Here is a 21785-nt window from a genome sequence, read left to right as displayed (position 1 = left end):
CCAGGCTGAAGGAATTGGCTGAACAAAGACCTGGGTTTGTGAGTAGGACACATCCAGGGCACATAGCAAGTAGGTCTAAATGGCTAGGGTTTGGGGGAGTGAGGCCATGCCAGTGCTCCTCCTTCTTGGCTGCATTTTAGAACCATCTAGGGAGCTTCTAAAGAAATCTCACTATTTGAGCCACCCAGCAGAATGACTACAGCAGGATCTTTAGGGGGCTACACTTGGGCATCCTTGTTTAAAACTCCCTTGGTGATGTCAGCCTGCAGCCATACTGAGAACCACGGCACTGTCTTTAGTTCTCCAACACTGTCAGCCCAGCACTGGAAGGGGCCACGTGGCTTCTTCCTGAGGCTAGTAGATGACTTTCAGTGTCACTTGCTTGCCAATGCCTTCCTTCTTGTCAGATTATCAGAATGTGGCCGCCTGCCTGCTGGACCTTCTAATCCTGTCTGCTCCTCTGGCATTAACCCCTTGTATGTTTTACCTTTGCTGTTTGCTCCCTTCTTCTTTCCTTACCATCTGCACTGACCCTGTCCTCTTGCTGCTTAATATCCTAGCATCACGCTTTCCCAGAAGCCATTTTGGTGTATGAGCTGCTAAATTTCACTTAGAAATCTCAGCTTCTCTTCTGACTTTTTCATCCACTGATAAGAGTAGCTATTAAATTTCCTGTTTGCTTTATTTTGAGAACAGTCCCAAAAACAATTATATAGTGATTCCATGCAGGAAGGTCATGTATAAGGAACTCCATTGTTAAAGGAATGCTGTAATTTAAGGTGATTGAGGTGTGTTTGTGTGTGTTAGGTTTGGGCTGCCATTTGTGCTGCACTTGGAGAAGACAGTAGCCTGGGACCTGTTGCAAAAGGAGATCTTGGAGAAGATGAAGTATTTCCTGAAGCCCACAGTGTGCATTCAGGTGTGTATACACTCTGATGCTCCAGCCCAGCATGTGTGTGTACCTAGTAAAGAAATAGCCCTTGCAGGTAAGTTTGAAGTCAGACCTCTGCAATAGGGAAGGTGGACACTGAGCTGGAATGTTCAGAAGCCCTGGGGCAAAAGAATCAGCTGTGTTCAGATTTTCAAGAGTGAGGACTTAACCCTCAACTTATGAAGCAAGCTGGACACTGCAAGGTTTCCCTTTCCAAGATTTGTCTAATAACATTTAGAACATGATCAGCTTGTAGAGACTTCACAGAACATCTTTTTGTATATTTTCAAAATTGGGATTACAGTGTTAAAGTGTCCAAGGGAAACTTAAGTTAATGCTCCACTGAAGCCACATATTACTTGTCTTATATAATGTATTTGATATGTAAATTGCATTTGGGTAAATCATATTTATGGTGTATTAGAGTGGCTTAGTAACCTAGCAGAACATTATGGAGGAGCATTCTGTAGAACAGTTTGCTCTCTCTTTAACCTGTTTTGGAAACCACTGTGAAACAGTTGCCTTTGAAGAGAAATCCAGCCTAATTCTCCTTTCCATTTGATGCAGGTGTGTCCATTCAGTTTGCGTGTGGTCAGTGTGGTGGGAATCACATACTTGCTGCCCCAGGAGGAGCAGCCACTGTGCCACCCAACAGTAGAAAGGTAAAAAAAATCACCTTCTAGAACTTTACATGTGCTCATGTGTAAATTTCTAGTGATGTCTGATAAAATTTCCACACTTATGTGGTGGGTTCTTTAGATTCATTTAGAAATTAGGTACTTATTTTACTTTTGATTCATATTAGGGTATGATACGTTTTAGGATCCCTTTTGAAATCAGAAAAGCCTAGAGTACTCATGATATGAAGCAAATACCGTATATAGTAGGGCTGCAGATAAATGACACTTTCACATTCACCAAGATCGATGTTTCCCAAAGTAGAATTCTAAGCCTACCACTTTCTTCCTTGAAATCCTTGCATGGTAAACTGTGTTGTAAAAGACAACGCCCAGGCTCCACAGTGCATGACATGTTTCAATTTGGACCCTGAGTACTTCCCTCTGTCAGGCCTCGCTCTTTTCCCCACCACCCTAAGCCTTCAGCAGTGTCAAAGTACTGAGGAGTGTTTGGATGCACTATTTCATGTGTCTTTGCTTATGCCGATACTATCTTTCTTCTGAGCCTTTCTTTAAATCATCCGTCCTTCCCCCATGGTTGAATTATTTACTGCACTATCCTTCCTCAGCTTTCTACATACTTACAATGACAACACTCTACTGTATTAAAATAAGAGAGATGCATATATGTGTACTACACATATATGATATATAAATAGAAAAACTCTCATGACTGTTTTTATTATTATGATTTTTCAACAAATGTTGTAGTGCCTGCATTTCCGAATTCCAAAAAGTATAATATGGTACTGTTTGAAAGCAGGTCACTGTTTGGTTTTAAAGGTGAGAGTTAATAGACAATGCTTCAAAATATTGCAAAACATAAGAAATACTAGATGAATGATACTATTAATACTGAGCTCCTTGGGAGGTGGAATGAGCCAACGAACTTCAGGGGGCCTTTATCAAGGAAGGAGGTGGAATCTAAGTAGTACCTTGCAGAAGTTGAGATTGACATGGACAGAATCTAAGGACCAGGCATGGTTTATGGGGCAATGGCAGGGATGCAGGAGCAGACTTTCTCCTTGGAGAGACTGTTGTCTTTATTTGGGTTGGTGAGACATTGGACAGAAAATTGGAAAGGTCTGAGAGTGACTGTGGACAGCCTTATAACAGGGCTCTAAATTTCTTCCACTCTCTTTATTTTCATACTGGACATTTTAATTTAAGGATTTTTTTTCAGTCCAATTGTAATCTACTTATTAAATATGAGGTTATTTTAATGGTCTCTAGAAACTTTCTGATAGGGAATGATGATGAGGATTTTCAGAAATTATATGATTTCAGATTAGATGATCATATTTAAGTAAATTTATTTACTTTATTTATTTACTCGTTTATTTAGAAAATAAACTCTGCTCCCCTTCCCCCTTCCCTCTTCCCTGACTCATAGGGCATTAAAGTCTTGTGGACCAGGTGGCACTGCTCATGTGAAATTAGTGGTAGAATGGGACAAGGAGACAAAAGATTTGTGAGTATTTTTTACTTAGTGTTTGTAGAGTCTTTGTTCTAAAAGCATACCTTTGGTCATTCAAATTAGCTGATACCCAAATCTCTCTTCTCTTTAGCTTTTGGTGCCCAGATGTATTGCTAATCCTTTATTTAAGTAGTTTATTATTTCTCTCCTATACATTGTCATTTGCTGCTGAGATACAAGCATGTATTCATATATATTCATAAATATATTCATTGTAGGTCAAATTATTTTGATTTGTATTACAGGTGCATTAATTCTAATAAGTTATGCAAAATACGTGCCCTTACTTACAAAGGGCAAGGATATATGAATTAACATGTGGCCAGTCCCAGAAATATCTATAAAGTTATTTCTTAAAAATTGATTTATTTCTTAAAAATAACTTTATAGAGAATTTTTCAAGAATTTTCCATGTTCCATGTTTGGAACATGGAAAATTGCTTTCTTACACATTGATCTTCCTGGTTATGAATTTATATCTACACTCTAAAGCTGTAATTGTATTTTATGTCAGTTTTATAAGATATTCTCTGATAAATGCTTTTTCTCCCCAATGACAGTTTGTTTGTAAATACTGAAGATGAATATATCCCTGATGCAGAAAGTGTCCGTCTGCAAAGGGAGCGTCATCATCAGCCTCAAACTTGCACTTTATCCCAGTGTTTCCAACTCTACACCAAAGAGGAGCGGGTAAGAGTTGGGAGCATTTCTTGGGTGGTGTGGTGGTAGGGGTGGAGTCATGACAAGGTGAAAATGGAGAAAGAAATTATGTCCCAGAAAACTCCCCAGGAGTTGTGCTTTTATGTAGGTTCTGCACACATAATGGGTATCTTAGTGTTTTTGGGTATTTTTTAGGGCTTTCACAAAAAATTATTTAAAGTTTTAGAAAAACTTAATTGAGATGCTCTAGAAATGAACTTTTGTAATTTTGTTCCTTTTAATAGTTAATGATAAGTTTTTGTTTCAATGTACAAATTTTAAATCATTTTCCTTAGTAACTAGAACAATGATTCTCAACTTTTTGGTATTAAGAACATAGATGCCAGTACCTACTTAAATTAATTATAATGAAATAAATTTAGAAGTTCAGTTTCTTAGTTGCATTAGCCATATTTCAAGTGCTCAGTAGGCACGTGTTTCTCTCATATTGGGCAGTGTAGACATAGACAGAAAGTTCTACTGGGCAGTGCACTTTGGGCCACTTAGCACAGTGCTTTGCAGATAGTAGGGACTCAGTAAATATTTATATGTAAGGATGGACAGATAGATAGATAAATAAGTCTCTGTGGACGTGGCTCAGGCCTGTGTATTTTTGAAGCCTCTCCAGGATTATGCACCTTGAGAAACCTTGCCTAGAATACTTGGAGTTCATCTGGAGTTGATGTTTAGGATCATAATTTTGATTACTGATTGTTACTGTTCACTCTAAGTACATAGTGAATTATTCAATTTCAGGGCTGGAGAGGACTTGAAAGATCCTTTTTTCTAATGGTTGGGTTCTGCTTCATTTCAGATAGGTGATTGTTCAGCCACTACTATGAGGCATTTGCTTACTTAGGAGACTCATCATTTCCTCTTTGGATATCTCTGATGGAGGTTGAAGTCAGTCTGACATATGTCCTCAGGTTACTACAACCCCCAGGTGTTCTCACTCTTGAGGTCATTAAGAACAGTTGAGGACAAATATTTGTCCTTTAAATATTTGAAATGTTTTTCTTCTTCTCACTGAGTCTTTTCTCCCCCAAGTTCATAGCTAGTTCTTTTAATAATTTTCATAGGACATATTTCTTCAGCCTGTGGCTTATATAAAGTAGTTGGCTTTGAAACCTCTTGATTGCTTGCTCTGTGCAGCACCTTATCCTATTGAGTTTTTTTTTGTTTTTGTTTTGAGTTGATTTGGGAGATGTTTGAGAATGACATACAGCTTAGAGGTAAGCAGACCTCCTAGATGGGAACACTGGTATTCTACAGAACATCTCACTGATTTAGAGGGATGAGTTCAAGCTGGCAAGATACATTTTAATAGGGCCCTGGGTGGTATGGCTCAGTGGATTGAATGGCAGCCTGCGAACCGAAGCGTTCCTGGTTTGATTCCCAGTTGGGGCACATACCTGTTGCAGGCCAGGTCCCTGGTAGGGAGCGCTCAAGAAGCAACCACACAGTAATGTTTCTCTTCCTCTCTTTCTCCCTTCCCTCTCTAAAAATAACATATTTTTTTAAAAAGACACAATTTAATAGGAATTCATTTATTCAGTAAATATATTTACTGAGTATATACTGTGTGCTAGGTACTGCACTAAATCCTGTGGATTTGGCAGGGACCAAGACAGACTGTTTCTGCCCTCAGTCTTTTTACAGTCTACTGGGGATAAGCAAGGACATAAAGGAAGCAAAGGTCATGGGGTAAGAAGGAATGTGGCATGGTTGAGAAACAGAAATGAAGCTCGTTTGACTGGAGCACAGTGGGTAAAGGAAAGAGATACCTGTCTTGGTCTGGAAATAAGCTTAAGTATTTACCATGGTGCCTGGCACATAGAAGGCATTCAGTAAGTATATACTGGAATGCATGAATGAATGAATGAATGAATGAGTGAGTGAGTGAGTGAGTGTTACTTGGGAAGTTCAGTCATTGGGTCCAAAAACAACAGTACAAATACTGGAGAGGAGAAGGTGCGACTTGGCTGGCAGTAAGCTGTGTGACAATAGCTTTGGGGTTAGTTGTCTGCAAGTTCAGTATTGATCAGTAAATAGTGTCATGTGGGCATCAGCTCCTGTCACCTGTCTAAGAAATTGTCCAGAATGCAGAATGTGATGACACTGCTCTTTTCATTACCTTAAATGTTCTCTGTTAAGACACTGGCAAACTGGGCACAACCAGAGAGAATGGCTAGGAATGGTGCATCTGCAAATCATGATACGGCTGAAGCTATTTTAACAAAGGAGCCTGAAGGACTCAGGCACTTCCAGGACCATTCTGTGGAGGAAGGGTTGGACTTAATTTTATCTGAAAAGCGGAACTTGAAGATTGGAAATTACGGGGAAAATGATCCTCACTTTTAACTGAATTGTCTGAAAATGGAACAGCTTCCTTCTGAGCTAGCCCTGCTTCATGTGGTAGTCAGTTAGCTAGACCAGCGATGCTCAGTCCTGTGTGCAGGTCGGGGAGCTCTCTGTAGCAGTTTACAACTATGACTATAGGAGGAAGACAGGTGTTTCAGAGACTGTCGTAGTTACTAGACATTATGCCATTCTTAATTTATCTTGCAGAAGTATTGTTTGTTAATGTATCAGGTACTAAAAAAACAACAACCTGTACCTTTACTGCAAGCACTAGGCTGGACGGTTGTGCCTGTAGACTGTTAATGTCACACAGATGTGAATTTACCAGAGGACAGTTTAGGTACCTTCCAGTCTAACTTTCTGATTCACTTTCACTCACCCAAACTTTTTTCCTCCTGCAAACATGATTGGGTCTCCTGTCTTGAAAAAAACTCCTTAGTTCTGCTTCCTTTCAAATCTCATGCCAGTCTTTCTCCTTCTTCCTCCTCTCTTCTGCCTTACTTCACCATTATTGTTTCCGTGCTTTTCTGTTGTCTGCCTGACTCTCACTCCTCACTCTGAAGTTCTCAGTCTACACTTGACCTCTCTGTAGGGTTGGTACTGACAGCCTTCTGTCCTTACTGGTCTTTTCCCCCAGTTTCCCTGGTGTTCTGACTCTGCATCCTCAGGCTCTGGTGGTTTCTGAACTTTTTCTGTTTGTCTTAAAATAGGTATTCCCACAATTTCCTCTTGGTTTCTTTCTCTTCCATCTCAGTGGACATGGCCTTCCATTCCCATGGCCTCCCTTACTTCACTGTGATGTGGTCCCAGATCTGGTGCAGCTTCTGATTTCCAGAGCAGATTTAAAAATCTCTCACCTATTGACACCTGTAACCTAACATGTCCCCATCCTGAATCCTTGGTCTGCAGAGATGACATGTGTAGATGTGAGGCCCAGAGTGACATTTATAAAGATTGTCTTGATAGCAGGAGGGTAGTATTGTTTGGAGTAATTCAGTGCTAGGGAGAGAGAACAGTTAGGAGATTAGAGAAGTCCAGGTAAAAGAGGGAGTGAGGACTTTGAATTCAGGTGGTACTAATTGGGGTAGAGAGGAGGTGACAGGGATGAGAGATGGCAGAGAGAGAATAAGTTTGGGTGGATGTGGAACAGGAGTAAGAGGGAAGGGTTTGCAGGTTTGGGATGACCCCCATGACCTGCCTTTGGTGGGTGGTTGTGGTGTTTGCTGAGATAGGACAGGAGGAGTAAGGGGACTGTATGATGGAAAGGTGATGAGTTTGGGAGCATGCTGGGCTTGAGGTACTTCAGAGTCATATCCTTATACAGTGTTTACCTAATAATATCGTTCCTTTTAGAGAGATAATCTATGCAGCAAATGTTTGGGTGCCACTTTTGGTGGTGGTTTTCCACTGAGTTTCATCATACGTAGTTTTCATAGATTCTGAGTTGTACCAACCAGGCCCTGGCCAAGAAGTGAGTCCAGCTACCATCTGTCAGAAAGCCTTGCTTACCTAAGGAGCTTAATGTGGTTGCGGTTCTTGTTTTCAGCTGGCCCCCGATGATGCCTGGCGCTGCCCACACTGCAAGCAGCTGCAGCAGGGGAGCATTACGCTGAGCCTCTGGACCCTGCCTGATGTGCTCATCATACACCTGAAGAGGTTTCGACAGGTAAGGACAGAGGCCATGACCCCCTGGTGGGCTTGGTGGGGGTTCTCTGGTGTTCCTGTTTGATCCCATGTACCTTCTCTGTGTGTTACAGACATAGTCTGCCCCTTTTGGGGGTCTCCCTTTGTTCTTTCCAAGCAGAATTGGTGTGTTCTATGGCCCTTTAAATCCTACACATTTTAGTTCATACTGTGGATATTTTACTTTGTTCTTGAGCGTTTGCTTTAAATTTGTAAATAGTGTGCTTAAATTTTGGTAAGTGTACTTTGGCTTAAGAAAAAAAGGAGTAGGGCTTCTTTTTGGTGATGGGTAGAATTATTTCCCCCTAAATAATAATGGGTGTCATCTTGTTCTTAAAAAGTCATTGTACAGTTGGGGAAATGAGTCAGAAGTATGTACAAAGAAAATCTGCTTTGAGTTATATTGCTCTGTGAGTCCGTTTTTTTCAAAATGGCTATCAGTTCCCTGAGGTTAGGATGTTCCAGGACTCCCCATGGTAAGAAGGCTAACTGGGAGGTAAATGGTAGGGGGGAATCTCTGAGGCCTGGCTTTAGGAAGTTTTATATCTGAGATTGGGGTAGGTACTTAGTGGGAGCAGCTGTGTAAAACCCTGCTGCCCAAGGGAGTATGGCTTCTGCACGAGGCTGGCAGCAGCCAGTGTGGCTGGAGCACCAGAGTGTGGGGAGAAAGGTGTGAGCTGAGGTGGGTAAGGTGGTCAGGGACTGGTCACTGTACAGACGTTGCAGGCAGAGTGGAAGTCTGATAATGGCTTAAGCTGAGAAGCAATATCAATACATGTGTGTTTTGAAGAGAGCATTCTGGCTTCAGTGTAAAGAATTAGAAGCCACAAGAATGAAGACAGGAGATCTGAAGGCAGTCATTGCAGTCATCCAGGGTGGGGGAAGGATGATAATGGCTTGGACCAAGGTTGTGGCAGAGGAGATGGAGAGACCTGAATACATTTAAGAGGTGCTTAAGACTTGCTGATGAAGCAGAGGTGTCAGGGGTCATACACATGGTTCCAGGGCTGAGGCATTCACTGCATGTCCCAACTGCAAACTCCATTTGGGGTCTGCAGGTGGGTAGGTGATTGAGGGCTGGGATCCCAGCCTTCTCTTCTCCTTCCACACACACAGACTGTTTCTTTTGAAAGTATATCATCACCCTTCCAACACCCCAGGCTAAAAACTGCAGGGTCATCTTTGACTCTTCTTTCTTGTCCCTCTCTAGGCAGTCACCTCTTCTGCTTGGTTGTGCCTCTCCATTGTCTTCTGTACATGTCCCCTTCTCTCCGTTCTTGCTGTTGCCCTGCCAGTTCAGACTTTTGATACTTTCCAGCTGGTTGCAATTGCTGTGTCTTTTAACTGATTTCTTAACCAAGATGACTTTTTCTGTTATGTTTTATGTACTACTTACACAGTTCTTCACCCACAACTCTGATGACATCACCTCCTTAAAGCCTCAGTCTTCTCCCTTGACTAAGAACAAAGTCTAGGTTCTTTAGCTTGAGCTTCCTGACCATCTAGGACCCATCCTCCTTTTCTCTTATGAAAAAATTTCTTCCCTAATGGATCCATGTCTCCTTGGGGTAGCCATTATTTATTTCCCATTAATTTTTTAAAGCTCCTATAGACACAGGAAACTTTCAGTAAATATTCAACTGATGGTTTGATTTCACAGGATTTTCCTATGGACCTAGGGAAAATACAGTTTACCCAAGATTGTCAACTAAATGAATATATTAAGCTAAATCAGTGTTAACTTTTCATGTCATTGCTAGAGGGGGTGGGCAAGAAAGGGGCACTGCTCACTGACTGGCTGTTCTGTGCCAGGCACTGTGCTTTGTCTTCCTTGTATGTTATTACTACATTACTTTCATGCCTCTGTGACAGAGGTATCAGGACAAACCCGCTGAAATTGTCAGTTTGTAAGTCAAAAAAACTTAAGATCCTTTATCAGGTAAAGAAATGGAGACTCAGGGAGGCTCATTACCTCTTATATGTAGGTCATTGCTGGTTGTACTTTCAGTGATCTTAAAACCTGTTCCTCTAATTGTTCAAACAATTAGTCAGTTTCCCTTGTTTTGTATGTAACTTGGGAAACATCAGACAGGTAACTAAAGCCTCTTCAGCTGCTAGAGCCTACATTCCATGCTAAACCTATTCATCATCTGTTTGCATGAAAATATCACCAGCACTTGTTTTTCTTCTTGCAACAGGAAGGAGACAGGCGCATGAAACTTCAGAACATGGTCAAGTTCCCCTTGACTGGCCTGGACATGACGCCTCATGTGGTTAAGAGAAGCCAGAGCAGCTGGAGTTTGCCATCCCATTGGTCTCCATGGCGACGACCTTATGGACTCGGGAGGGACCCTGAGGACTACATCTATGACCTGTATGCTGTGTGCAATCATCATGGCACCATGCAAGGGGGGCACTACACAGGTCTGCAGTGCGAGAGACCGGTGTCTGTGTGGACGATTCCTTCAGGCGTGTTTGCTTGTGACAGGGTCACTTTGCCTTAGAGCCTCACTGTCCTTTTATGGTAGGCAGTGTGCCAACTGTGAGGGCAGTTTTCATCCTTTGGATCTTTGTCCAAGAGCAAACAAGCGGAACTTCTTCCTTCTTTTTCTGAGCTGGATCATCAGTGGTGGTCTGGCTGATTGGGAAGTGGTGTGTGCAGATAGTACTGTCTGCTTTCCCGAGGACTCACTGTATTCACCTCACCTGCACTACTCATTTATGGTTTCAGTCTACTTCCTTGAGCTTCTAGCTTCTGGTTTTGGAGTGATTGTGAAGTACTTTTATAGTGTCTAACGTGGTTTGGAAGGATTTCTTTCTTTGTTTTAGTATTAAGGTTACATTTACTTTTCTTTATCTTAGAAACTAGAGAGAGGGAGAGCAGTATCATCATCCATAGGCTTAGCACTCAAAAATAACCACTAGTTACAGTTTTAAATTGTGATAAAGTGCACATAACAAAATGTACCATTTAACCCTTCTTAGTGGATGGATGGTTCAGTGTCATTAAGTACAATCACATCTTTATGCAATTGTCACCATCGTCCATGTCCAGAGCTCTTTTATCTTAGGAGGAGCTTGGATGTTTCTACATCCTTTCCCCTTTCCCATGCTGAGGCCATACCACTGCTTGTCTGGTATATAAAATGATTAAAGTCTTAGATTAGAGAATACTTTTAATGCCTCAACATTGTTGAATTACAGACACCTTGTATGTAAGTTTTCATTTGGAATGTTTATTGTGATTTCTTTATTTTGCTATAATTATATGTTATGTGTATGACATACTTGTGTAAGGATTCCAAAACAGTGCTTCTCAAATTTTCTGTGTTGAAGAACCCAGTCTTTCTTTTAAAAAATTTCCAATCCTTCACAAACCAATACTTTTGCAAAAATACAATTAAAATTATGGCAGTATATCAGATTGCTATAAAAGTTTTCAAATGTTGTTCTTAATTGTAAACCACAATTTGAATAGCACTGGTATGGACAACACCTCAGTACTGGTGCTAGAAAGAAAAGCAAATAGAGTTATTTTTTAAGTGCATTGTTTACATATTAATGAGTTACCATGCTCCTTCTTTTCCACACTGTGACCGGGGACAGACCATCTGAAAGGAGACCCATGGAAGCTAGCGCAAGGTTTCTCTGGCACCTTCTTCTGGGTGTGTCCCCTTACAGCCCTACTTCCACTCCAGGATAGCAGCCACTGACCAAACTACTGCCATCTCACTGGCCCCATTTGCTGCTAGCAGCAAATTCTCTCCCCTCCGGTTCCAGTGAGTCAAAGCTGCACATGACTTCTTCCCTATATTCACAGATTCTTACTCCACTCTTCTTTTCTGGACCTGTCTGGCAGAGCATTTCCTTGCATTGGTTCTCTTTATCCTTTAGGCATCTATGCTTGCAAAAGCGGTTATGGCCTCTTGAGGAAGTCACTCCTGGTACCTCCTCTCAGAGCCTTGTGTGCCCTGCCCTAGGGGCCATACTGAGTCTTTTCCAGCAGTCATCTAAATATTCTAGCACTCCTTTCCTTTATTCTCATTCCAGTAAATGGGTATTTTTAGACAGTGTGATAAGAATGTACTTTTCTGGATCAAGCATATCACACCCCTTGATATATCCTTATAGGATGACATGGCTTCATGAACACTAAGTTTTCCATTCTTGCTGGTGCTTGAATGCTCTTTATTTTCTATCTTGGGCTTAGAATTAGAATTGGAGAGGAGACTGCATGTATTCATGAGCTCAAATGTTCTCCATTTGCCAGGAGACTTCCAGGGGCCATTGTTCATTGTCGGTGCTAGCTCTGAGGGAAGCAGGTTCGGGTAGGACTAGATAATTCTGTTATGAGCCGGGCCCTGCCCTTCACCAACAGCATGATCTTGGACAAACTGGTTAATCATTTTGAGCCTCTGTAAAATGGTAATCATCACAGAACAGATCTCACACGATTAAGTGCCCAGTTTGGTACATAATAAGGGCTAAACAAATGTTAGCTGCTGTTGTTATTAATCTCATTATTTCTAGTTCTATTATATTCTATCTCTGATAAAGAGTAACAGTTACAGTGTGCTTAAATCAGGGCTTCTCCACCGTGGCAGTATGGACAGCTTGGCAGGATGATCCTGTGCTGTGAAAGCCTGTCCTGGGCACTGCAGGGTATTTGGCAGCACCACTGGCCTCTGCTTGTTAGATGCCAGTAGCATCCATACCCCCAGATTGTGACGATCAAAATTTCTCCAGACTTTTTCAGATGTCCCCTGGAGGTAGAATTGTCCCTGGTTGTGACCCAGTGGTTTAAATAAATAAATATACTGTGTTTCCTAGCATTAAAAATAATTTTATCTGTTTGAAATTTCTTGAAGCATTTTACCTGAGTATGATACGGGATTTGGATTTTTCGCTGCTTACTGTGTTACTACATGCAGCTAAAGAGGTCTTGAATTAATTATATGAGCCAAAGAAATGGTCTCTGTGTGTAGAGTGGACCAGCTGGTGTAGCCATCCCCAATGCTGACAGTGACTCTTTTTGGCAGCCTACTGTAAGAACTCCGTGGATGGTCTCTGGTATTGCTTTGATGACAGTGATGTGCAGCAGTTGTCAGAAGATGAGGTTTGCACACAGACGGCCTACATCCTTTTCTACCAGAGGCGGACGGCAATACCATCATGGTCGGCCAACAGCTCAGTGGCAGGTAAGGCTGACCCATTTTTTTCTCAGAACAGAATGTTGTCATTAATGGTCCAGAGAAATTCTCCAAAAGGTCTCATGCCTCTGTCAGTTTGATCAGATTAATCCACACATTTGCATTTAATCTGGAAACCAAAATGATTGCAGTTAAGGAAATGGGCATGGTGTGTGCAAGCAGCTGTGAACCAGATGAGTTTACAGGGAGGTGGAGTAGCATCTGGGTGGTTCTTTTGTGGGGTAAAGGAGCTAAAAAGCAGCATGGCACTCTATTCTAAAAGTAGAGGAAATGGGTGTGGAAATAGAATGGAGACTTGGCTTTGGCACATTTTGGTTGGGTTACCTTGGGGCACGTTCCATCTAAGGCACATATTTATCATCTGTAATGCTGATGTAATAACACTGCCTGCCACCTGGGCTTGTTGGATGCATCAGATTAGGCAAATGTGCCTTAAGGCCTTTTGTGAAAGGTAAATTACAATTAGAAATAGGTCCTCCCCCATCCCCTGTAAGATTGGCCTATTCTGTTAGGGGAAGAGTTGAAAACTATGATAATATTATATAACTTGGGTTTGGCTTGATGGGGTCTAGTCTGTTGTTTTGATAAATTCAGGAATCAATGCCCACACTCAGTGTGGGTGCAGCCACACATAATCTAAACAAGGGGTGCATACTTCTTAGTGCAGGGTTTGAGTTTAAAAGAGTATGACTGGACTGGGATGTGGGAATGTGGTCAGGTTGGGAAATATTGACCCTTGCTTGCTTCCCTTGAGGCTTGCGAGAGCTAAGTTAGAAACTGCTAAAAAAGGAGGCCTTTCTGGAGTAGAGTGGCCCCTGTTGGAGTCAGAATCCCTCCAAGTGTACCCATCTGTTTGCTGCTCACTTTGTTAACAGAAAGTAGGAACACCTGTGCTCTAAGGCCTGTCCTCAGTGCTTCCCAGAGCCTGGGATATGCTCAGAAATGACATCTCTTGAGGGCTACCTGAGACAGTCATGCTGCTCATGTTCTCAATTTCAAGATCAGTTGCTATTGCTCTAACAGCAACTGATGTGTTTAAGGGCATCCCTGAGATAGAACAGATTGATGTAAAGACCTATGTTTGTGTGTTTGTATATTAATTTTGTGAAAATGATTTTAAAATTTAACAAACAGGCTAAGAAAATTACAGGGTACTGCTTTCTTTCCTGTGTTTCAAACATATTGTGATACATATAATACTTAGAACAGTGCCTGGTGTGTAGTGCTTAATAAGTATTTGTAGAAGGAATGAATATGAGCGATTGACTATATTCTGTTCTCTTGTCAGCCCTAGTATTGGATTTTGCATTCTAAAGTATCTATCCCTATACTTGCATTTTATTACTACAGATGTGTGTGGGAGTCTGCCCTCCTTCCTTTTCGTCTTAGTAGGGGCTGTTTGAGCAGGCACTCTGGGATCTGGGAATTTGTGCTGACCTGGCATTGGGGACATCAGCTGCCTCCATCTCAGGCAGCAGCACCTTTGTGAAGGTGTGCCCTGTAGGGCAGCCCAGGGTCCCAGCCTGACCTGGGCACCCCTTCACTTCTCTGCAGGCTCCACAAGTTCTTCCCTGTGCGAGCACTGGGTGAGCCGGCTCCCGGGGAGCAAGCCAGCCAGTGCGACTTCTGCAGCTTCCTCCAGGCGCACCTCCCTGGCCTCACTGTCTGAGTCTGTGGAGATGACTGGAGAAAGGAGTGAAGATGATGGTGAGTGTGGGTTTTGATGACACACTTCCAAGATGGCAACTCACAGACACAACACAGGGTCCCTCATGTTTAGGAGCCAAGTCCTAAGAACATTGTGGGGCAGGACTGCATGGTGTTAAGATAATCAGTGACGTTTGATATAAACAGGGCATTTGCTTTTCCTCTCTGACCTAGGATATTTTTCTTCTCTTTTATCATTTTCAACTTGGAAGGAGTGGAGGCTGGAGCCTTACTTAACTCTGTCCAATAATGAATACATTTTTTTCAAAGAGTTTTTTAAAATCTTCAAAGTAGCAATAAGGGGCCTCAGTGCAGTTGTGATTTCCCCAAGGCCACCTGACGATGAGTCACCACGAAGGCCTGGCAGGGACCTCCCTGACCTGCTCAGCTTCTCACCTTCCCACCATGCTGTTTCCCTGAGAGGAACCTGTGGCATGTTCTTTTTTTAGTTCAGAAACATCTAGAACAAAAACTGTTTCCTCTTCACAGAGGTAGTTTTGGGGAATTCTGAAGACAGGCACAATATAAAAACTTTGTAAATCTGATAAAAATTGAACTCTTTTATTTTATCTTCCCCTGCTGCTTGAGTAGTGGCAATATGGCCCTTAGTTCCAACAGGGCCCCTGTTGGTGTGGCAGCAGTCAGGCTGCCAGCTCTCCAAGAGCTGGAAGAGAAGAGAATGAGCTCAGCTTCTGTAATGAGAACAGTGCCTCACCTTCCAACAAGCCTCGTTCTGTAGCCAGTGTTTCAATAGCTGTAATCTACTTCTAGTGGTGATGGATAATTCTGATAATATAAAATGGAGAAAAAAGTCAGGAGGCTGGGAGAAGCATGACAGTCTAAGAGATCTGCCTCACAGCGTCAGCTCTGCTGATTCTGGCTTGTTCCTTCTCTGTTTGTAAAATAAGAGTGTTGGTTATAACTAAGCTCCTTTCTAGCTCCTAACATTATATGAAAAACTGACCAGTGAATCTTCACTTGCTTAAGCAGATATTATTTCCGACGCAGCCTCTAAACTTCGAATTCACTGTCATTTTAACAGTAAGCATAGATGTGGTTTCTCCTGATCTGTTTTTTAACCAGTGTGATTGGAGAATCAATACCCTCTTAGGTGTCACTATCTTCCAGTAGTACTGGTGGTGCCCACAGGACGGGGCATGTCTCCTAGGATCTTCTCCAGACAAACTTTTACAGATTCTGCAGCTACAGTAGCAAATGTGTGTGGAATTTAATTTAGAATATTTTCTTTGGAAGTTTTAAGTCACTCAGCATTGGCATCATATTGTTCTAATTATGACTATTTTTATAAGTTTTAAGTCACTCAGGATAGGAGTATATTGTCTCTTTAGTCCTTCACATGGATCTGTTTTTGTAGTCAACAGTTACAGGTCAACCTGCATGTGGTATTGGGCATGGGACTAGCGGCTGTGGCTCTGGTGTTAGCTCTGTCTCTTAATCATTTGTGTCATTTTGGGCAAAGACTTCTTTTCTAAGAGCCCCAGATGTCCTTAGTAAGTTGAAGAAGCTTGACCAGTAGCTCACATTTATCGAGCATCTGTGGAGTGCCAGGTGCCTTGTTTGAGCACAGGACTTTTTAAGATTTTATTTAAACCCCATTGTAGACCTGTCAGTTTCAACAGGGGTCAGCAAACTGCAGCCCACAGGACAAATATAGTCCCTGCCTTTATTTTAATGAAGATTTTGTTGATACAGAACCATGGCTATTTGTTTATGTGTCACCATTGGCTGCTTTCATATGACAGTGACTCACAAAGCCTAAAATATTTACTATTTGGGCCTGTACAGGAAAAGTATGCTGACCCCTGGTTCAGAGCAGGAAGGTAAAGAGAGTTTGCTGATCCCCAAGTTAGAATGTCCGTATTTTATAGGTAAGAGAACTGGGCTCAGAAAAGTTGAAATCATAAAGCTACTCCTTGACCCCAGACATAGTGGCTCTGAGGATCATGTTTCTTTCATCCCATAAGACTTGCCTTCTTTCATCTTTGATGTTACTAGGACTTTTTTCCTTGTAGCTTAATGATACTCTCTTTGTTGCATTCAGGAGGTTTCTCAACTCGACCATTCGTGAGGAGTGTCCAGCGTCAGAGCTTGTCATCTAGGTCTTCTGTCACCAGCCCCTTGGCCGTCAATGAAAATTGCATTAGACCTTCTTGGTCCCTGTCGGCTAAGCTGCAGATGCGCTCCAACTCTCCTTCCCGGTTCTCAGGGGACTCTCCGATTCACAACTCCGCCTCCACCTTAGAGAAGATCGGGGAGGCAGTGGATGACAAGGTCTCCATCTCTTGCTTTGGTAGCTTGAGGAACCTTTCTAGCAGTTACCAGGAACCAAGCAATGGTCCCAGTCAATGGGAGCACAAAGCTGTGGGCCGGGCCCCTCTTGCTGTAATGGAAGGTGTGTTCAAAGATGAGTCAGATGCCTGCAAATTGAACTCTGGTGTTGTAGATGCGCAGAGCAAAAACTTAGCACAAGGGACTCGCTTGGCCCCCATATCTGATCCATTTGATAACAATAACCAGATAGCTTATGTGGATCAGAGCGATTCTGTAGACAGCTCTCCTGTCAAAGAGATGAAACCCCCAAGCCACCCAGGCTCCCTCACAAAGAAACCAGAGAGCACAACCAAGAGCTCCCCCAGCTCCAAAGGTGCTTCTGAGCCAGATAAAATCTTACGGAAGGGGAGATCAGCTTTGACAAGCCAGGAATCATCTCTGTCAAGTACATCCCCATCTTCTCCTGTTCCTACAAAAGATCCTGTAAAGCCCTCACGCTCCCGAAGCAAAGCAGATTCTTCCAGGGCCAGTGGACGGCATTCCTCCCCAGCCCCTGCCCATGCCAGAAAGGAGTCCTCCCCCAGAGCTCAGGACTCAGTGGCCTCTCATTCGCCCCAGAAGCCGAAGCCAGCTTCTTCCCTCACTTACACTTCTTCTTCCATACCTGCCAAAAAGGCCTCGGGCCCTGCCACCAAGGGCCCCTTCCCACCTGGGAAGTGCAGGACTTCAGATAGAAGCTTAAGTAGGGAGGGCTCCAGACAAAGCCTGGTTTCTGATCGAGCCAGTGTCACCTGCAGCTCCAAACCCAGCTCTCCTCGGGTGAGCCAGGCCAGGGCAGGGGAGGGCCGGGGGGACGGGAAGCATGTCAGGAGCTCCTCTATGGCCAGCCTGCGCTCCCCCAGCACAACTACGAAGGCTGCTCTGAAGAGGGATAGCAAGTCGGATGAAAAGGGGCTGTCCTTCTTCAAGTCAGCCTTGAGACAGAAGGAAACCCGGCGCTCCACTGACCTTGGCAAGACGACCTTGCTTTCTAAGAAGGCAGGTGGTAGCTCTGTCAAGTCAGTCTGTAAGAATGCTGGGGATGACAAGGCAGAGAAAGGGCACCAGCCTCCAGGTTCCCAGCAGCCAAATGCCAGTTCAGTTGGAAAACAACAGCTTGTCTCCAAGGACCCTGCTTCTGCTAGACATTCCCTGTTATCCAGTCGCAAATCGAAGTCTTCCCAGCTAGACTCTGGAGCACCCTCGTCTCCTGGTGGCAGGCAGCCCGCTGAGAAATCCTCCCAAAAGTTATCTTCGAGCATGCCAGCCTCTGCACGGCCTTCTCAGAAACCTCAGTGATACTGCTGCATTCTCTGTGTTTTCCCTGTAAAGACGTTTATTTATTTAGAACCCCTTCCCTCCCACCAAAGCCCTCTATGCTTTTGTTTTGTATTTTTTGGGTCAGGTGCCTGATGTGCGTGCTTGCGTGTGTATGAGTGTGTGTGTGTGTGCGCGCGTGTGAGTGTGTGTAGAATTCAATTGCAAATTGTTAAAACGTGTCGCCTTATTCTGCCATTGAACCAAATAACAGCCATAGGCAAAGTATCAATAGCGAGCTAACTGGAAATATAGATGATACCCTGGATGGTCCCTTTACCAATTGTACATACTTCTTTCTAGAGAACTCTGATGACTTATTGGACACTAGGGTTTTCGAACTTGTGAACCAGTTAAACTGTTGTTACTGTGCTCTGTCAAAGGATGAATTATTTGACTTGGGTTTCAACTGAGCAGGATTTGTCCTTACTGTGGATTGTCTGTCATGTGGCACCAGGAGTTCTAAAAACTGTGACACTAACAGTGAAACAAACCAAGAGAAAACTTGTTTTCTGCACTTTGGCCCCATTTACCAGTCTTTGTAAAGGGCAATATTTTAACACTAATGTTTCTCAGGTATATACTCAGCTGGACTAGGATGGATGTGTATCAGTAAAAGCATTAAAGAGGAAGGTGGCCTGTCCATGACTGTCATTTCTCCTACTGCCACACATGGAAGTTTTTAGAGGTAGAAGTGGTCTTTCACTACTTTCATGTCTACAAAGATGTGTGTACCATAGGCAGTCTTGACTAGGGATATGTCCCAAGAAGATGGCAAATTGGATATCCAGAAAGCCAGTCACTCATAGTTACATTTTTACCTTCTAAATTTGCCAGTGAGTCGTTCAGATTTTGAAATGTAGAGCAGTTAACACTTTTGAAAGGGGGTGGGAGGAATGGATTTTTAATTGCATGAAGTTGTATAAGCTATACCATCTTCCTCCTCTGTTGTTGCTTTTTTTCTGTTAGAAGTTGGAAGCTCCATGCCCGCCCTGTGCTCCTGTGCTCATTTTCACGTTTCCACAGTCTTATAGAGAGGAAAGAAGTTGCAGAAGGCCCAAAGTCAGTGATGGTTTAAGTGATGTATAACAAAGTATTACATACACACTCCTGATCCTGCCTGTCGAACTCAGTATGACTGTTTTTCAGTAATTCATTTATTTCTTCTCTGTTTAATATTTAATCTCTTACCCTGAACTTGGCAGGATTGGAGCATGTTCTAAGTAGTACTATCCCTGCAAATTGCATTTCTTGGTTAGAAAAAAGAACCTCACAAAAATGTCACAGATAAGTGAGACACATGGTTTTCTGAGCTTTCTGGGGGCATCTTAGCAATTTTAGTTTTTTTCCTCTTTTTTTTTTAATGTTGAGAGAGTCATGGTTCTGATTTTGTTTTAATAGCAGTTGTCACTTTACCATGAAGTACAGCAGGCTTTGTTTATATGCTCTTAAATATTAACTTTTTAAAAAAATAATAGACTCTTCAAGTTCTTCCTCAACTTCTGGTACACGGACCCATTTATAAACTCCCCTTTTCAGTACTGCTGTGCATGAGGTAACTAGACACATATACATGCACAGCTGTAAATTCTGCACTGCCTTCCCCACCCTCCCCCCATGAATACCTCTTGGGAAATGTTTCCAGTAGGTCACTTAAGTTTATTTTGCTGCTAATTTGAGCATTAGGTAACTTGCAAGTTCAGAGGCTATTTATGTTGAGGGTAGCTGGAATTTTAGACTCTTGTGATAGTTAAGAATCACCTTTTAAGCTTTGTGAAAGTTACCATAGTGCTCCATGAAATTTACTGAACATGAGCCTGCCTCTTGTACTCAGTCCTGTCACTGTCTTACTGTCCAGGTGTCTATGGCTCTCCAAAGCGGCACTGCTGTCCTTTGTGGTCGTGTGACCTTCAGTATCCGGCTGCCTGTGGTGTTACTGTTGCTTCCTATGGCACATTGGCAGCCCGTCAGTATGTAGCCACTGCTGGTTTCCCTGTATCACTTTTTTTTTAATTAGAAAAAAAATTATTTTAATCCTTACTTAAGGATATGTTTATTGATTTGAGAAAGAGAGAAAGAGGCAGAGACATCAATCAGCTGCCTCCCATACTTGCCCTGACTGGGGCTCAAACCTGCAACCTTTCAGTGTACAGGACGATGCTTCAACCAACTGAGCAACACCGCCAGGGATGTATCACTTTTATTTCCTGGAAAAGATGCACCAAATATGGGGTCATCAGTATTAGGAATTCAATATTTCTCTAATTTGAACCTATCATCTTTCACAGGCAAATCACATTTGAAATCTATCTGCACCTCTGCAAAGTCTTAGAATTATAATTTGGCTACATAAATGGTTTTATTAACTTTTGGGGGGGCTATAATCAGTTAGGCATTAATAGAAAGTAGTTTAATTTTTACAGTGATAAATATATTTATTCTTGAGTGCTTCAAGAATGGATTTTCCATTTGGTTTAGTGTCTTAAAACAACTACAAACTCCTTTGATTTTTTTTCGAGATCTAGAAATAAAATATCAATATCTATAAATTGTATGTCTATGGAGTTGAGTCCTTGTTTCAGATTTCAGTGGAAAAAATCAGGAGGTATTGTGTCATTGTCTAGGCATGTTTATGCTATTACATTTCTGTGCTTAGGAGGTGAAAATCTTTATCCCTAACTACCAGGTACAACCTTCTGTAAGCCACTGAGGATATTTGCCAAGAAGTTTGGAGGTGCTCTTTGAGGTATAAAATATGGGAAATTTTTACTTGGTTCAGTTCAGTTCTTTGATAGGTTAGGGACTTGGTGTTTTTTTTTTTTTTTTTTATTTTCCCAATGATGTTTTGGTGCAATAGGTGAACATGTGTTTGGGGTTAAAAATCACCTGCTGAGGATGGTGGGCCTGGGTTTCTGATTGACAGCCAGGTGGGCTGATTGAGCATTCATTCTCTGGTCAGCATAAAATAATCACCAACCATAGAGCTGCATCTGTAAAGTTTGCCTGTTTTTTAAAAAAATTTTATTCTTGATTTCTTTTCTGGTAAACATCCAGTGCACTGAGGCTATATCATTCCTTAAGACAGCCCTATGCCTTGCCTTTGTAATCCTTTATATAATGTGGAAGCACAAGGGAACTGTTAACCTCGCTTTATGTCAAGACCATCTCCCACCCCTTTTGTATTTTCTCTCCCTAAAAGCAGCCTAACTGGACAAGTAGTATGGTTGGGGTAAAGTATTGTAACTATCTGTGTAATCATTCTTTCATTATTCGTTTGTTCATTCTGCAAACATTCATGGAGGGCCTGCTGTGCTTGTGAAGGCTAGCTGCAAGCTTCAGAATTGCCTTGGCTGAGGACCCCTGGGAGCACAGCTGGTGGACTGGGGTACTGG

At 42.4% G+C, this 21785-nt stretch overlaps 1 protein-coding gene across 1 annotated transcript in view; it reads left to right on the top strand.

Annotated features, from left to right (window-relative positions):
- The window catches only part of USP31 (ubiquitin specific peptidase 31), a 60028-nt gene extending 39081 nt beyond the window's left edge, over positions 1–20947 (top strand). Inside the window, exons 8-16 of the mRNA XM_045848850.1 lie at positions 808–919; positions 1499–1593; positions 3002–3079; positions 3646–3775; positions 7692–7811; positions 10027–10252; positions 12868–13026; positions 14593–14745; positions 16808–20947. Of these exons, the coding sequence (XP_045704806.1) occupies positions 808–919; positions 1499–1593; positions 3002–3079; positions 3646–3775; positions 7692–7811; positions 10027–10252; positions 12868–13026; positions 14593–14745; positions 16808–18375 (2641 nt within the window). The 3' untranslated portion in view covers positions 18376–20947. The remainder of the gene's footprint in view (positions 1–807; positions 920–1498; positions 1594–3001; positions 3080–3645; positions 3776–7691; positions 7812–10026; positions 10253–12867; positions 13027–14592; positions 14746–16807) is intronic.
- The last annotated feature ends 838 nt before the right edge of the window (positions 20948–21785 follow it).

This window comes from Phyllostomus hastatus, unplaced genomic scaffold, assembly GCF_019186645.2.
Source record: "Phyllostomus hastatus isolate PE091 unplaced genomic scaffold, TTU_PhHast_1.1 phas_contig_64, whole genome shotgun sequence".
In the NCBI taxonomy this organism is placed as follows: domain Eukaryota; kingdom Metazoa; phylum Chordata; class Mammalia; order Chiroptera; family Phyllostomidae; genus Phyllostomus; species Phyllostomus hastatus.
The sequence above is the reverse complement of the archived record's forward strand: the minus strand, read 5'-3'. Positions and strand labels throughout refer to the sequence as shown.